This window comes from Syzygium oleosum, unplaced genomic scaffold, assembly GCF_021117445.2.
Source record: "Syzygium oleosum isolate NSW1041296 unplaced genomic scaffold, Sole_v2.1 Sole_v2.01, whole genome shotgun sequence".
In the NCBI taxonomy this organism is placed as follows: Eukaryota; Viridiplantae; Streptophyta; class Magnoliopsida; order Myrtales; family Myrtaceae; genus Syzygium; species Syzygium oleosum.
This window is the reverse complement of record NW_026607485.1, coordinates 10,451,153-10,469,912: the sequence shown is the minus strand read 5'-3', so window position 1 is coordinate 10,469,912 and position 18,760 is coordinate 10,451,153. Positions and strand designations below refer to the sequence as shown.

The window sequence follows — 18,760 nt, the reverse complement described above, 5'->3', positions numbered from 1 at the left end:
ATAAGAAGTGACAGAGGAGGTGAATATGAATTTCCTTTTGAGGAAATTTGTACTGAGTTTGGTATCGTTCACCAAATGACTCCTCCTTATACGCCGCAATCTAATGGAGTGGCAGAAAGGAAAAACCGGTCTTTAAAGGAAACAATGAATGCATTGTTGAATAGTTCCGGTTTACCACAGAATTTGTGGGGGGAAGCTGTTTTGACGGCGAATTTTATTTTAAATAGAGTGCCCCACAGAAAAACACAACAAACTCCCTATGAGAAATGGAAAGGCAGAATGCCTAACTTGAATTATCTCAAAGTGTGGGGGTGTTTGACTAAGGTTGCGGTTCCTAAGCCTAAAAAGGTTAAGATAGGACCAAAGACTGTTGATTGTGTTTTTATCGGATATGCTCAGAATAGCAATGCATATCGTTTTCTTGTTCACAAGTCAGAGATCCCAGATATACATGTTAATACGATAATTGAATCAAGGGACGCTTCGTTCTTTGAAAATATATTTCCGTATAACATAGTATATGAGCCAATTGATAATAATAAGAGGTCTCGAGATACTATATCTAGAAATGATCCAATTGAGGATGAACCTAGACGTAGTAAAAGACAAAGGACTTCCACGTCTTTTGGACCTGATTTCTTAACGTATCTGTTAGAGAATGAGCCTCGGACATTCAAAGAAGCTGTGACTTCGCCAGAAGCCCCGTTCTGGAAAGAAGCTATCAATAGTGAAGTTGAATCCATCTTGTCAAACCATACATGGGAATTGGTTGACCTTCCTCCTGGTAATAAACCACTACAGTGTAAGTGGATTTTCAAGAGGAAAATGAAAGCGGATGGTACTATTGATAAATATAAGGCTAGGCTTGTAGTAAAAGGATACAAGCAACGAGAAGGTCTTGATTATTTTGATACTTATTCACCTGTTACTAGAATTACATCCATAAGGATGCTAATTGCCATAGCAGCGGTGTATAAGCTTGAAATCCATCAAATGGATGTTAAGACGGCCTTCTTAAACGGGGATTTGGAAGAAGAAATATATTTGGAACAACCCGAAGGGTTCATTGTTCCAAGTCAAGAGAAGAAAGTATGTCGGCTTATCAAGTCACTCTATGGATTGAAACAAGCACCGAAACAATGGCATGCTAAATTCGACCAAGTCATGTTGTCGAATGGTTTCAAGATCAATGAGTGTGATAAATGTGTATATGTTAAGAACACTCATAATGGTTTTGCCATTTTGTGCTTATATGTAGACGACATGCTTATAATGGGCAGCGATAGTGAGGTTGTTAAGGTGACCAAACGCATGCTCACAAGTAAATTTGATATGAAAGATATGGGGGTTGCAGATGTTATTTTAGGAGTTAAAATCCATAAAACATATGGAGGATTAGCTCTATCACAATCCCATTATATTGAGACGATTCTTGAAAAGTGCAAGAATCTAGATATTGTACCGGTAAAGACTCCGATAGATGTTAATTTACATCTTTCGAAGAATACTGGTGAAAGTAAGGCTCAAAATGAGTATGCTAGTATACTAGGCAGTTTAATGTATGTCATGAACTGTACTAGGCCGGACATAGCTTGTGCGGTTAGCAAGCTAAGTCGATTTACAGTTAGTCCAAATGAAAATCATTGGAAAGCAATGAAACGTTTATTGGGCTACTTAAAGCATACTCAAGATTACGCTTTGCATTACACAGAATATCCAGCGGTACTTGAAGGATACTGTGATGCAAATTGGATAACCGGCACTAAAGACACAAAATCGACAAGTGGATATGTATTCACAATTGGGGGAGCGGCAGTGTCTTGGAAATCATCCAAACAAACTTGTATTGCTAGATCCACTATGGAATCAGAATTTATTGCTTTGGATAAAGCCGGTGAAGAAGCAGAGTGGCTTCGAAATTTCTTGGAAGACATTCCTAATTGGCCTAAACCAGTGCCCGCTATTTGTATACATTGTGACAGTCAAGCGGCAATAGGAAGGGCAAGGAATGTCATGTATAACGGTAAGTCTCGACACATACGTCGAAGACATGACACAGTAAGACAACTTCTTTCTAGTGGAATTATCACCGTTGACTATGTGAAGTCAAAAGATAATATTGCGGATCCATTGACAAAAGGCCTAACTAGAGAGATGGTTGCAAAAACATCAAGGGGAATGGGTTTAAGGCCTATAAACAAGTCATCATAGCGGAAACCCTACCTAGTTGATTGGAGATCCCAAGATCTAGGTTCAAAGGGACAACTAAGTTATGAAGACAGTGTAGAGTACTGTCAAATTTTTACTCATTCCCGGATGAAGACAGTACTAATATGTGAAGGTTAAGCAAAAGCTTTTAATGATTCTGAATTGAGTATGTGATATACTATATGTTCAGAAATCACCTATGTGAGTGTGAAGTGAGGGCCGCTTCTGTGAGAATTGAAAAGGCTGAATTCTCTAAAACACTCATGAGACCAGGCGGTGTTCATGGCCAAAACGAACACAACAGTGAGAACCAATTTTATTCGAGAAAAAATTGTGTGATTTCTATTGTCTAGGCTTACACCAAAGGTCGACAGTTCAAAGACATCAAGTCTACTGATTGACTGAGTAAGTCCGATAGGTTTCACTAAGGAAAGTTCAAAGTCTCAGACTACTTATCCTGATGCAACGTTTTCTCATGGAATAATCGCACCTTGCATCTCATGCATACACGCAGAGTCATGATATCTGAACTTCTCATTCATGTGGGGGATTGTTGGGATTTTGGCACAAAATACCATAGAATTGAATGAGAAGTGTGTGGTTGAAAGTGTCCCACATAGGGTGAAGAGAGATAGAAGATGGGTTCAAATAGTTGAGCCTCACAAATGGGTTTGGGCCCCAAGGGGTACCCCACTTTTGTGGAAGAGAGAGGACCTACGTCTAGCTAGGTCGGTCCACCCCCCGCGCGCGCCGCCGCCGCCGTCCGTCCGGCCGGCTCGGCTCGGTTCGGTTCGGTTCGGTTCGGGGTCCACTCTCTATCGGTTTTTTATTTTTTATTTTTCGAACAGACACGTTGTTTAGAAATTATTTATTTATTTATTTATTTTTGGACAAACAAACATGTCTGTTCGTGAGGTTCGGTTCGCCCGAACGAAAACCGAAGCCCTTCGCGCCTGTTCACGAACCAAACCGGTTTAAGGCTCTCGGCTCGTGATCGTTCACATGACCGAACGAAATTGTTCGGTTGGTGACTCTTCGGTTTCATCCTTCTATATCCGAAATTCCTTGGTGACTATTCATTCACACATGACCGAACGAAGTACTCTTGGCATTTCATTTTTTTCGCGGCTTTCTGCTGCACTCTCATTCTTCATCGCTGTCATCTTTTGTGCGATTATTCTGCAAAGTTGCGTTCGAAGATTTCCTTTGAAGAAGTACCGCTTCATAGGAAAGGCGATCCGTTCTATCCTGGGAGGCAATTGTTCAACGACCTTTGGGTACCGGTAGAGGGGACAAATTGTCTTAAGGACACAACGTGAATTCGTTGGGCTCGGATCAAACGTCAAATTCGGATCACTTATTTCAGGTTTGTCAAACAACTTTACTTTATATGTACATACAAACACGCGTATTTTGAACAACAATCCAGTGGAGCGACTGAGCATAAAGTAAGATGGAGATGCCGTTGGCCTTGCTATATATTATTGCATGAAGTTAATCACGAGGCACCACCAAACCATCGTCTCCCAACAAAAGCATCACCTCTGCAACCTCCTCTCAAACACTCCTCAACCCCTGCTTTTGCCTTTTGGAAATGGCGGAAGCTGCTCTCTTCAGCATTGCCACCGCCATACTGAAAAGCATCGCCACCGAAATTGCGAAACCTGGAGGCTCCTTCGCTTCTCAGAAGGTCCAGTTGCTCTGCGGTGCCAAGGACGAGCTCAAAAGCCTTCAGGATACCGTCCAGACCATCCAAGCTGTGCTTTTGGATGCCGAGAAGAAGCAATGGCACGACAACCAGGTCAAGCTCTGGCTCAGGAGGCTCAAGGACGTGCTGTACGACGTACAGGACTTGTTCGATGATGTCGCAACCGAAAATCTGAGGCAGAAGGTCACTTCCGGCAACAAGATGTCCAAAGCGGTATGCGTTTTCTTCTCTAAATCGAATCAGCTTGCACACCGCCTCAGAGTGGCTAATAAGATTCAGGAACTTAGGAAGGAACTAGATCGGATTAAAAGTGATAAGGAGTTATCAAATTTAGAGCAGCATCTGAGCGAGGAAACAATCGGGAGAGGAAAGAAACCTGAAGTTCCCTCACCTGATGAAAAAATAATTGGTAGGGAAGAGGACAAAAAAACGATCAAACAACTTTTGTTTGATTCCTCCTCTAGCCCGAGTGTGTCATTTGTTGCCATCGTTGGTAAAGGAGGTCTTGGAAAAACCGCACTTGCACGACTAGTGTACAACGATGGGGAGGTAAAAGAACATTTTGGGCTTAAGATGTGGGTGTGTGTATCTGATGTCTTTGATGTGAATGTGATTATCAAAGAAATTCTTAAATCAGCGAAAGACAACTGTCAAGAGCATGATGATGATGAGATGAAAAAGTTATTACAAGATCTTGAGAATAAGCCTATAGACCAATTGCCAAGTCTTCTTCATGAGATTCTAGGCAGGTTGAAATACTTGCTTGTTTTGGATGACTTGTGGAATGAAGATCGGGATAAATGGTTGAAGCTTGGAGATTGGCTTGAGGGTGGTTTACAGGGAAGCAAGATACTTGTAACCACTCGTAGCCACAAAGTTGCAATGGTCACGGATGCGAAATCGGTTATCCATGTTCTACGTGGCTTATCTGAAGATAAGTCATGGAACTTATTCAGGAAAATGGCTTTTGGAGATGGGGTAGAATCATTAGACCCAGAACTGGAGGAGACAGGTCGAGATATAGTTAAAAAATGCGCCGGCGTTCCCCTTGCCATTAGAACTATAGGAGGCCTTTTGTACGGAAAAAATAAAGATGAATGGCTCCGTTACAAAGTGCGTGAACTTCCAGAAATACCAGAAATTGATGAGGTTGATGATGGAATTATGCAAGTCCTCAAGTTCAGTTACGATCGTCTCCCGTCATGCTTAAAACATTGTTTTGCATATTGCTCATTGTTTCCGAAAGACTATGTCTATGATAAAGAGGTGATGATTCATCTTTGGATGGCACAAGGCTTTATTGAGTCACTCAACGGGGAGGATAACCTTGAAGACGTCGCTGACAATTACTTGTCGGAACTACTGTGTAGGTCATTCCTCGATGCTGCACGCAAAGAAGACGATGGCGAGGTCCTAACTTTCAAGATGCATGATCTCATGCATGATCTTGCCCAAAAAGTTGCCGGAGGTGAATGCAAGATTGTTAATTTTAAAGGAGGAGATAATGATAGAGGAATTAGACATGCGTTGATTATTTCGAAGAGTTTCTCTGAAGAGAAAATGGTGTCCCTGCTCAAAACATCCAAATTGCGGACGTTTCTCTATTTGGAATGTGAATCCTCCGTACTCAACTCTCCCAAAGTTTTTTCCAAGTGTAAACATTGTCGAGCGTTGGGTTTGCGTAATACAGATATTCCTCTCCCTCCTTCCTCCTTTGGAAAGTTGAAGCACTTAAGGTTTCTTAATATTTCTGCAAACAAATCTATCCAGAGTTTGCCGGATTCAATCACGGATTTGGTGAGCTTGCAGATCCTCGGACTCATTGAATGTGAGAACCTTAAAACATTTCCAAGAGATTTGAGGAAATTGGTCAACCTTAGGTACCTCTCAATTAAATTGTGTAAGTCACTGAGCCACTTACCACCCCTGAGTGAACTCCCTTCCCTAAGGACGTTGATTCTCTCGAGGTTGGATGCATTGGAGTTCCTTCAACAAACAAGTGACCCAGAACAATATGATACTACACGCCCCTTCTTCCAATCTCTTGAGAAACTTTCCCTCATCATATGCAACAACCTGAAAGGATGGTGGGAAAGAAGGCAAGTAATGGGAGTATATCAAATGCATCCGTCAGACAATTCACTGTCATTCTTCCCAAAACTTTGGTCCGTGAATATAAGGGGCTGTCCCCACTTGAATTTCATGCCACCATTCCCCCAGGTGGAATACTTGGTCACAAATAGCATGAAAATATTGGAACAACAATTGATGGTCAATCCAAATTGCCCATCAGAAGCAGCAGTGGGATCCACATTCATCCCTTTCTCTAAACTAAAGAGTCTAGGTCTTGATGGTAGTGGTATGAAGCCCTCGATGCTCGAGACTCTACTCCGATTACCAAGTAATCTCGAGTCCATGAACCTCTGCTTTTGCAACGGGTGGTGTCTCTCTCGTAGCATGCAGCACCTTTCCTCTCTCCAGAAACTCAGCATTTTTAGTTGTGGAGGACTCGATTTATTGTGCCAAGAAGACAAGCATGGCACCCAATGGCGATTCCTTACAAAACTTCGTGTTCTTAAACTCAGCTGTCTTGAGAATTTGGTGGCATTACCTGAGGGGATTCAACATGTCACAACTTTACAATCTCTCGAGATTTCTGACTGTCGGAATCTGGAAAGTTTGCCGGAATGGATTGGAAATTTCTCTTTGTTCGAAAAGCTGGTATTATCTTGCTGTCCAAAATTAGAACGTTTGCCATTGGGAATGCGCAACCTCACACGCTTGAAGGAATTGAGAATCTGTGATTGTCCAGCTCTGAAAGAGAGGTACCTAAGAGATGGCCATGAAGAATTGGAAAAGATTGCGCACATTCGGATCATCGATTGGGAGGATTGATTGTAACCATGAGCTTAGTAGAGAGGTACGAGGAAAGACTATCTTATCACCTTCTTTATTATTTAACTAATTTCTCTTCACTACCAAGTTCGCCACCGACGCTGTGTACTGTACAGGTCGAAATAGCTGTTTGTACCACCACCTTCCTCCATTATGTCGCGCGTGTAGAACACCACCTTCGCCTCGCCGTCTTGCTCGTAGAGAAGAACCTCCTCACTCCCTCCTTCTTCATCTCCTCCATCGCGGCCGCTGGAACTCCCTGATTCGCCACCACCTGGAAGGACCCCAGCGTCTCCGACGCGCGTCGCATCATCTCGATCGCCTCCTTCCTCTTGGCCGGGTCGCGGTCGATCCCGCCGAGGTCGATGGTCTGGAAGCTGAGATTCTCGGATCCGCCGCTCGATTCGGAGCTGCCTTCGGATGTCTTGTCCGGTCGGATGAAGAAATTCTGGGGATTTCAATAATCCCGGCATCGAGGACTCCTTTAACGTCGGCTTTCGAGTCGTCGCTTGCTCTGTCGTGGCTCTGCTCACCATAGTCGAAGGCCAAATAGACGGTAGGAACTGTTCCTATCTCTCTCTCTCTCTCTCTCTCTCTCTCTCTCTCTCTCTCTCTCTCTCTCTCTCTCTCAATTTTCACTGTGAATGTATATTTGTTGGGGATGTGTTTGGATTATGAATTGAATGTTATGGAGACATTTGGATTATGAATTGAGTGTTATGGAGACATTGCATTCCATGATGTGATGAGCAGCTTCTTTGTAGCTGATTGATTGAGAGAAGAGAAGAGAACAGTGACATCCATTGCGAGGTTCTGTTTGACTTTAGAATTATGCCTTTCATAAAAATGGAAGGAGAAAGTCATTAGCTTATGAGCTACCACCACTTGCTTAGAAAATGACAATGCTGTTCAATTATGGCTGTTTCTTTGGGGGACCGGGCGGCTAGTATACAAGTTTTGCATTTTATGGAAAAAAAAGATCTTCTAGGACAGAGTTGACCATGGATAGATGACATGACAATTCGATGTCGTCTTAGCCTTTGGATTAATAGTTGCGTCATCTTAATGCTATGCTGACTCAATTAGATCGATTGGGTTTCAGATGTCGTCGCGTTCGTAATGGAAACCTACTGTTTCATAGAAAATCTAGGAAGTGTACATAAATTTTTTCCTTGCGGTTGATTCTGGTTATTGTCGTTGAGCAAGTTGGAGACTGGCAAGAGTTCCACTTTTTATCCTTGCCGCCGATATACAAAGTCGAAATCCGAAGCTGAACCAAACAGAAATGTTCTTGAAAGCGCAATTTTTTCTCGCGGTAGATCAGTGTTTCAACTGTCATATGAGTATCCAATCTAAAGATAGCATCTTTCTTTTGATTTTAAAGGGGTATGTGTTAATCTTCCTCTCCCTTTATTTTGTGTTCTGTTTTTGGTTCTGCTTTTGCTTAGAAAATGATCTTTGTTTTTGATAGTTGTGTTCTCTTTTTCATTCTGCTTTTGTTTAAGATGTAATGGGCAGTGTAGTTTGGAAGCATAGTCTCCTTTTAGATTGGTGGGTTGTCTGCTCATGTTAATTCCTCGATGGGTCCATACAGCCTTGAAGATGGAGTGTGGAAAGGGACACTCCATCTCCTTCAAGTGATTTGGGTGGAGTCTTAGCACTTCTGATAAGAGCTCAAACAGACAAGAGCCCAGTCTCGTCACATGCTTCGAGTACTCCATCAGCATTTCTCTGCCAAAGTTACTGCGATGCATCAGTTAAAACTGAACTATTGCTGCCTTAAAAGTATGGTCGGCTGGATTCCCAGAGAATACTGTAAAGGGTATTGATATTTTGTCTCCACTTGGGTGCAAAAGTTTGCTACTGCAACTGCTAGAACGCGATAGAGTCAACCGTCGAGGAACATCCTTTTTTTCCATCCAAAAAGAGCGGAATGACCACCTCCAAGGTTCCCGTCGGTGAAAATGGTCAATCATTGAGGATCGTCTTACTGATTCGTCTCATTCATTGAGACTAGATGCAAGATTATATGCTATGACGGGAAGTGGAATTTAGGCGAGAAACTTTGTACACGTTCAGCATTAGCAATTGCCTTTGTCGGCTGAACGAAGAACTGGGCACTTTCATTTCCTGAGTATTCAACACCTATTCCGGCCGATTCAATCAAAAAAGTATGCGAATAACTCAAGTTTCATACAGTTGCTAGTTTAGCCCTTGATTTGTTGAAGAAAATAGAAAAGAAAATTAAGTTATCATACGGTGAAAACCATCTACTTTGTACCTATATGAACTACTGCAATTCTTTTGCAAACTATCTTCGTTGATTCACTTTGTGAACTTGTTCATGAATTTTTCCTTTTCGAAAGGTGAAAAACGCAGCAGAAGCCCATTGCCTCACCTGCAAGCTTCGGGCAACTCCTCGGGAGGCTCCGGTCCCATGAAGCAAAATATACTGCCTCTCAAATCAGCGACGACTGAATCGTAAAGTCACATGTTGCTATTGTATATGGTTGACTTGTATATTTGCTCTTATATCAACTTCTTCCCACCTTTCTTTGTCAAGCACTCTATAATTTTTCGGACGGCGGTGCGTCAGATTCATATTGCAATATAGCATTTCTGTGAGAAACCATAAGATAGACTAAATGTCATAGAGTTATGGAGGGTTCCCACCCCTGTTAAAATGATTCTCAATAAAAAAACCTCTTCAAAAATCAATGAATAAGTTTTGAAGTAAACTACTCATTTGCTTCTCCTATAAACTACTAACATTTTTCTCTTTAAAACAGCAATAATGCTGCTTGGGGAATTGAATGGAATCCTTCAAGCTCTTCTTCTCCTTGCTTTTTGCTAACATGCATTCTTATCCATGCCTGTTAGGATCCAATCCGGACTGTAAGATCTTATTTGAAAGTTAAGAAATGATTCAAATCTTAAGTAGGACCTTAATTAGCTAGGATCTTTACATGGTCCTGATCCTAAGCTATAAAGTCAAAAAATGATACGATCCCACCGATTCAACCTTGAATTATGTATATCCTAATATCTATGTAATGGAGATGTTTCTTGTGCATGAGGTATATAAGGATAGATTCCATCGTGCTTAGCTCGACTTGAAATCACAGTAACCCACCGCCCGATGTATGTCAGCTCGACATGTATCCCTAAAATTGCCACCACAAAAGTGTCCAAATTTCTAACCAAATTGAGCAACTTGCTTTGTTTTTGCGTCCTTTTTTAAACAAACTTTTTTCGCGAGTTTGACATCCAATTACAATTACAATCGATGAAAATCTATTTATCAGGTAATTCACGAATCTTCTAATCATTATAGCAATAGAGATTATTTTATCGACCACCTTTTATAACTTTTGTTCGTCAACTCTACAACTACTTAAACAATTTTGGAGACCGTTTTCGCATGCGATATTCATGTTCAACTGAAAATGAAAACAAAAAACTGGAAGATTTTCACTAAAAAATCAGGGCAACCTGCTTTGCTTTTACCGCATCGTCAAGCCATGATATTTAGACTATTCGATTTCGGGCATGTCAAGCTCGGAATCTGTCCATTGGGACTCTTCCAAAAGTCATCCATGACAAATCTTTGCCCACTTGTGTTCGTGCTCCATCCGTGCCAGCCACAAATAGAGTTTTTATGGACAGCCGCGTGTCAGGAAAAGTGTCGGAAAAGTCCTAAATCATAAAGGCATTGATGGGCAGTGCATTCCACATTTGATGATGATTCCAAAGGCATATCTCATAAAGGCTTTTAATAATTTCACCATTTCATGTCCAGTCACTCTCTCCACGGTTCCGTATCGCAAATGCGAGACTTCAAAACCATCTTGGCAGCACAAATGAATGTCGCCTTCGAAGAATGAAGATGAATTTTGTCTAACATTAGCACATGCTTATCTTCATATTAGTCAGTTCCATTCCCACCGGGCAGAATTCGATCTCAAGAGAAAATGAACAAAAGTGTGTTGGCACCTCTCTCTCTCTGTCACGCCTCGAACCCCAACGAGCTCGCGACATCCCCTGCTCCGGTCGAAATGATGCGACGTCCCAGGAACGTCGCCGACCCAACCCAAACATCAGAGCCGCATGAGGAAGCGAATAACAAAACCCCGGACAAATAATGACGACAACGGGGTAGAACAACAGAACAATCCGGCAACCACATATTCATACAACACCAAATATACAAACATCATATTACAGACATAAATACAGACTAACATCCTCAGTCACCATTTAAACAAAAATTCAGGGGTTTGGTTATCTTAACTTCACTATCGGATAACCCAAGTTATACAACCCCTAAAACACCTTAGGGAAAAACCTAAAGGTCGCCCTCTTCCATTCTGCTTCTGAATTTCTGGCTTGAATCTCTGGAACTCACCTGCAGCTCCACTGGGCACCAACAGCAGCTCCTCGGACTTCCAAAAAGAAAAGGCGCACTTCCCGGGTTTAGGGCCGGGGGTCTGAAAGTGGCGGTTATACAACCGTGAGACGAATCTCAATAAGTGTACAACCCCAAACCCCACGTAGGCACTCACGTACCGCCAGACGAAAACACACATAACACACAACGATCGGCCAAACTAACAATCACATGCGACCCTACCTGGAATCCATCACGCACGTTCCTGCACGTTAGACAATAACACAGCCAACACATCACAGCAATGAATCACAGACGCGCGCATGCCTTAATTATAAGACAGCAACCACTTGGGCACGTCCCATACCGTGCCTAGCAGTTTCTACCCCATAATTAAGCATCACATCACGCGATACAAACACACTCGCACGCTACTCACACCATGGGTCACTTTCCACAATCCTCTCGCTTGTCTTGCCAAATCCCACTCATTCTCAACCTTTCCACCACTACCGCGCCCGCGTAAAACGTATCGGGCCAACGGTCTTCTGACCTCGTCAGGCATCGTCACCCCGTCGGGCCGGGCATCGTCACCTCGTCAGGGACGGCATCGTCCCGCGTAAACGTACACGCCTCAGGACGGAATCCTACACACACTTTCCTTCTACCGCGCCCGCGTAAAACGCATCAAGCCAACGGTCTTCTGACCACGTCAGGCATCGACACCTCGTCAGGCCGGGCATCGTCACCTCGTCAGGGACGGCATCGTCCCGCGTAACGTACACGCCTCAGGACGGACCTTTCCAACCAAACCACATTTCCATATCCTCGTTCCACTCAAACCACACTTACGCACGACCAGTACTCGCACGGCCAAACACAATTCCACATTGCATGCACATTTCACAATTCACATACACTTTGCAAATATACATTCTCACCACGCCAGCACACCACACAATCATACACATATAACACGCGATCCCGAAGCACTATCACACATTCTTGGCACGCGAACATATTGCGCAATCGCACTGTCACACCATCACACCTCATGGCCGCACACGTGACATATACGACCACACGTACACAACCCGAAACACAATCCCAAATCAGCCAATTACCACAAATCGCACAATCACGCACAAATTTCCATTCAAGGCACAATCCCAATAATTAATCGCACAAATTAATTCCGATCAAACCTCAACATCACAGCCCTAATCCAAGCTCCCTAAACCTCAAAATTCTTCGCCTAATTAGTCCGCAACCACCAAATAATCAATCACTCAAATCAGTCCCGAACAGCCCCTAAAACAGTCACAAATTGCCTAAACGGGGTCCTAAACGAGTCTAGAAATACCCGAGCTCCTAGGTAGTTTTTGGGGGAGACACTTACCCAAAAAGGCGAGACAGAACGGGGCTGGAACGGGCCGGAACAGCAGCAGCAGCGGGAGCGGCGTCGCCGGAGACGTACGGACGGCGTGAACAGCGACCGTACGGACGCAATGAACAGTAACTCCCGTACGGACACTGTGCGGACAGGTACGGCCGGCGTCGTACGGCGAGGCTGGACGGCTGGGTGGTGACGGAACAGCGATCCGAGCTCTGGCGAAGCTCCGGCGGCCCTTTTTGCCGGACGGGAAAGAGAAAAAGAGGGAGAAAGAGAGAGAAAGGGAGAGAGAAAGGTCGGCCAGGGCAAGGCTGAGGCTGAGGGGGCTGAGGTGGTCCACGGCGGGGCACGGTGGTCGGCGGCGGTGCTCTGGTGGCCGGCGACGAGCTCCGGCAAGCCAAACAAGAGAGGAAAAAGAGAGAAAATGGAGGAGGAAGAGCTGGTCTGTGATGGTTCTGCCGAGAGTGAGGGTGAGGAGAGAGAAACTGATCTGGTCTTGATCAAAAATAGCAGTCCAAAGCGCCACGTGTCGCCGATCCGGGCCGTTTGACCAAAATACCCTAATCTAACGGTTCTAATTAAATCTTATCCAAAAAGTGAGGGGTAAAAGGGTCAATTGTCCAATAATTGAGCTGATATTTTCAGACCTGAATATCCCAAAATTATCCCCAAAATTCGGAACTGAAACGGGTCCAGGGGCAAAATTGTCATTTTTCCGGTCTCGGGGCGAAATTCTAATTTTCGTACATATGCGTTCCATATGTGCGTGGCCAACATAATATGGTGTCGGATTCACGAAATTCATTGCGCAAGCCCTCGAAAATTGACTGCAAAGTTCCGGGAATAAAATAATATTATTTTTCCAATTTTTGTCGAAATTCCAATTTTTGGCCAAAACCACTCTAAATGTGCGTGGCCACCCCAAAATGACCTTGGCCGCGAAAAATAACCTCAAACGGCCTCCGAATCCAGCCCCGGTGCCCACAGGGGCAAAACCGTAATTTTTCCGGCCCCGGACCGAAATCCATTTTTTTTGCAGAAATGGGTGACCCCAAAGTTGGCCAAGCCAAAAACGTCATCGGCCGCTCAAAATCGTCACTTTCAAAATTCTCGATTCCTGGGCCCGAATTCCAAGAAATGATTAAAATCGAACAATCGCAACTTTAGCTTATCTCTGGCTAACGGGTGGCTCATTGGGATTACGCGCTCTCGATCCGTGACTGACACTAAGTCAAATCACGTTTAAGTTTACTCCACCCGAGATGACCTCGATTGTCATATAATTGCGAGGGTCTGTCGCTAGTTTCCTTCGGACACGATCAATCAAGTAGACCGGTCTCGGTTGGCTCAAAACATTCCCTCGTCAATCCATATGATCGAAGATCGAACCCAGGTCGAGTTCTTTGGTCGTGCGAACTCAATCCCGTAACCGCCCTACCCCTAAGGTTAGCATCCCGAAAATGCGCATTTCCGGATGAGATCTCACTATAAGTGCATTGGTCAAAATATTCATTCCTTAAATCCTGGGAAAAGGATCGAAAATTCAGACTGTTACTCTCTCTCTCTCTCTCTCTCTCTCTCTCTCTCTCTCTCTCTCTCTCTCTCTCTCTCTCATATTGTTTTTCAATCTTTTTCTGATGTGGGGGTCACGTGGTGCTGCATCAATATTACAATGTCTGCAAAAAAGACGAAACATTACTCAAATTAAGGGAGGAAATCATGATCAACAGAACAAGAAAAAACCTGAGTAACGGCTAGAGGTGTCAAAATGGGTCTTAAACCCATATATGACCCATTTAAAAATAAATGGCTCATATATGGGTCACTTAATTTTAAAGAGTCAACTTTAAATGGGTTTTAAATTTTAAAGCTTAAAGATAAATTGGTCTAAATGGGTTGAGTTTGGAACCCATGTCCAACCCACCCACTAGACCCATCTACACACTCTCTTCCTCTTTACAAAGATGTTTAAAAAAAATCGAAATTTAATTATTTTTATTTTTTCTCTTTTTCTTTTATTTTTTATTTTTTCTTTTCTCTTCTTTCTTTTTCTTTTTTTTTATTCCGGCCGGTGGTCGGCCACGGCGACCGGCCACCGGGGCGGGACGACCTCGCCGGAGGCCGGCGAAGCTCGAGCTCGCCGGCCTCCGGCGAGGCTCGAGCCTCGCCGATCTGGCGAGCCTCGAGCTCGCCCGATTCCGGCGACCTCGAGGCTCGCCCGATCCCGGCGAGGCTGGAGCCTCGCCTGAGGCCGGCGAGGCCTCGGCCTCGCCAGATCGGCGAGAACGAGCTTCGCCGGCCTCCGACGAGCTCGTCCTCGCCAGATCGGCGAGAACGAGCTTCGCCGGCCTCCGGCGAGCTCGTCCTCGCCTGTGGTCGGTCGCCGGCCACGGCGGCCGGCGATCGGCCAAAAATAAAGGAAAAATAAAAAAAAAAAAATAAAAAATAATTAAAAATTCGATTTAAAAAATAAAAAAATATTAATTTTTTTTTATTTTCATGGATAATGACTTTATGAAAAATATTTTCTAGAAATGTCGCATTTTTCGTAAAACAAACAGAACCTCAATTTTAAAAAAAATTATAAAAAAATTTCACTAGCTTTGTATTGCATAAAATGTTTTAGCAGTATAATTTTTAAAAAAAAATCATAAGAAACAAGTATTCCTAGATTAGGTTAAATATAAAAGTGTTTTAGTAATATGCGTCAGGTCGAGTATGGGTTGGGTATGGGTCGGGTCGGGTATGGGTCGAGATAGTTACATTATGAATAAATTGGTCATAAACGAGTTAATGGGTCAATTTGGGTCGGACCATTTATGACCCGACCCAAACCCGACCCGACCCACCCGTTTAACAGGTCTAGTAACGGCCCACAGCGGCTCCATATGCACGAAAGTCGAAACCTTAAGCCTCATTTGTTGTCATGTTTTACGGGAGGAAATCAAATTATGGCAGGTGGGAATGGTATTGACCCAATAAGAAGACAAAGCAGGTGCAAACGTTAGGTGGGATGAAAGGAAGATAGCGTTTGGTCCTTGCAAATGTTGGGGTGGCGTGAAAGGCCTCCACGGCAGTCCCAAAGTCGTTGGGACTTCACTTCAATCAACCTCCTTAGCAGTGAGCCTATTGGGTGCGCATGACAATCATTCTGTTCCCGGAAACTATTTCTACTCAGAAATGATTATTTTTGATTATGTGCCCGAAAACAATTTCTGAGCATTTGAAGGCATTTGGTAACTGTCCAAAATTTCTATTCCTGGGATAGAAAAGAACAGAAATACGTTTAGTAACTACACAAAATTTCTTTTTATTAATAATATTTTAATAATATTTTAAATTGTTTAATATTTTTTTTCTTTCTACCTTTCCCTTCTTTGGCCATGGCTGGTCGCCGGCACCGGCGACCGGCCACAGGCCAGGGCGTTGCGGCCCTCGCCGCCGCCCTGGCTGCTTGCCTCACCGCCGGCCTCGCCCGATTTGGGCGAGGCCGACATCGCCATGATCGACGGCGAGTCGCCTCGCCCAGGCGGCGAGGGTCCAGCCCTCGCCGGCGAGGGGGACCCTCGTCTCCGCCGGCGGCCGGCGAGGGCCGTGACGCTCTTGTCGCCCTGGGCTATGGCCGGTCACTGGCGGCCGGCCGGCCGCCGGCGACCGGCCACAGCCCGGGGAAGAACAATACAAAGAAGAAAAGAAAAAGAAGAAAAAGAACTCATTCTCAAAATTGTGCCGAGAAGTAAGAAGCAACTTTTTTTTACTTCTTGTTTCTCTTCCAAAACTGTTTCTGAGCACAAATTTTTGCAAAAATGTGCCCGGGAACAAAAAGTTTACCAAACGCATTTCTGTTCCCAAACTATTTCTGGAACAAAAGAACAAAAATTTTTACTGTTTGGCACGTTACCAAACGGGCCCTAAATGGCATTCGCAATGACACGGTTTTTAAGAAAAGAAATTTAAATTGTCACTCCTGTCTGGGCCTAAGGGCCACGTTACGTTGAAACTTCTCGTGGCATTACATGAAAATTAAAGCGGCAACATTTCGTTCCTCGTGCATATACTAATGGAAAAACAATCTATTTCCTGACATATCAAGCCACTATTCTTTCTTTTTTTTTTTCTATTCTTTTTTTGAATGAGTGAGTACTTAACATGGCATAAGTAATTTTGTTTTTTTTAACATCAGGGGGGAGCAACGCCTATTTGCGTCGTCCCTTTTGGAAAACATAATGTTTGGTGGTTGTGAAAGATGCGTGAGGTCCAGATAGAAGGGTCTATAGAGAAAATGAGGAAAGTCCCCGAAAATTGTAAGGTTTGATTCTTCGAAGGCGGCGTTGATTTGTGCTGCCAAGATGGTTTCAAAGTCTCACGTGATATACAATTGCGATACGGAACTATGGAGAGAGGGACTGAACATCAATGCTGAGATTATTAAAAGCCTTTGTGAGATTTGCTTCTGGAATCAACGTACAGACACGTAGCTGTCCATGAAAAACTCAATTTGAGGCCGGCACAAATGACTTTGAGAAGTCTATTGTCGCATATGACTTTTGGAAAGAGTCCCATGGACGAATTCCGAGCTTGACATGCCCGAAATTAATACGGCTTCCCCTAGCTAGTAACCTATCTCGTGGCTTGACTATGAGGCAAAAGCAAAGCAAGTTGCCCCGTTTGTTCAGAGAGAATTCCCCCCCCTTTTCCGTTTTCATTTTTGTGAAAATAGTATGTGAAAAAGAGCGTTTGGTACTGTTTCCCAAAAAAAGCAGTTCCCAAAATCATTTAAGTGATTGTATAGTTGATGAGCAAAACGCCCCAAGAGACTACCAACAAAATGCTCCCTACTATTAGTATGGTTAGGAAATTCCTAGTGAATGCACTTAGTATGGCGAGGTATCGATACATAGATTTTTATCGACTGGGATCGGACATCGATTACACAGTTTGTGCGGTTAACCTGATCACATTGCATGATTATGTAGTTTGAAATTTACAATTAGCAAGACAATGATAATAGGAGTCCTTGTGCCATTTACGCATTTGAGTTCTCAAACTTTTATTTCATTTATTTTGGAATTAAAACTTGCATTAAAAAGCATTTGAGAGATTCGGTTTGCTCGATCAATTTCTAAGGGACAGAAATCATAGCTGGCTTCTTTAATTCCCCGTAAACATAATAACAGATTGCGTGAGAACATGACTACATGTTCATGAATTCCCTATGTGCAAAAGAGAAACATAATTTATTAATTATCTTTTTTAACTAATCGAGTCATCGAAACATTTAGATGTGATATCATTCACTAAATTATCTCTTTGGCTTTATTGTCACAAAACATGGATGACCTCGGAATTAATCATTTTCATAAGTCTCCCAACTCTAAATTTTACTCGTATTCTTACATGTGAAGGCAATTATGGAGTTATTTTCTCCTTGATCGAAATAAGGATCCTCAAATATCTTGATATACGTATATAAAACTATTTAAACTTTATTTCGAAAAGGTATTTTGCATATTAAAAAATAGACTAAACATGGTGCAATATCAAATTTTTAGAGAAACGAAAAGATTGATAAAGTTTTAATTGTTAATTCTTCTTGCTCCCGCAGCAACGCATTAGTTAATATTCTAGTACATAAGACAAAATGATAGTTTTAAAAACATGGCATGTTGACCCTTGTCAATTTTGGCAAGGTATCTAGTGAAATAGTATTCTCTTTTTTTTTTTTTGGTAAGGAAATAGTATTCTCTTATTTCTTTTGTTCTTTGGATAAGAATTTTCATTTCTACACAAGAAAGCCATTATAAGTTTTCATTGTTTTGTGGGATAAAGCTCATTTATGCAAACATGATTATGAATAAACTTACATATTTTTGCCAAGGCTCATTTATGTTACCCAATTCTCGATGAAGTTATTATGAGGAAAATTTAATCATTTGCTTAACCATTTCGGCCCAATTCCAAAAAAAAGCACAAACTTTAGGTTTTGTCCCAAATCTGATCCGAACTTTATTTTGTCTAAAAAAAAATCACCAACTTTCAACCGTGTCCCAAATCTGGCCCCCGTTAACTCTCCATCCACTCTCACCGTTAGTCATCCGACGTGGCTTTTCCACGTCAGCAATTAAGGCACAAATACACCACGGCAGCAATAAAAGCATATATGCACCTG

General features: G+C 42.9%; 1 protein-coding gene across 1 annotated transcript; it reads left to right on the top strand.

The window, feature by feature from the left end:
• Window positions 1-3,699: 3,699 nt before the first annotated feature.
• On the top strand, window positions 3,700-7,054 carry LOC115662629 (putative disease resistance protein RGA3). The gene is made up of 2 exons (XM_056313915.1): window positions 3,700-6,836; window positions 6,928-7,054. Exon 1 carries the CDS (start codon window positions 3,803-3,805, stop codon window positions 6,809-6,811), a length of 3,009 nt encoding a protein of 1,002 aa, XP_056169890.1. The 5' UTR covers window positions 3,700-3,802; the 3' UTR covers window positions 6,812-6,836; window positions 6,928-7,054.
• Window positions 7,055-18,760: the final 11,706 nt, after the last annotated feature.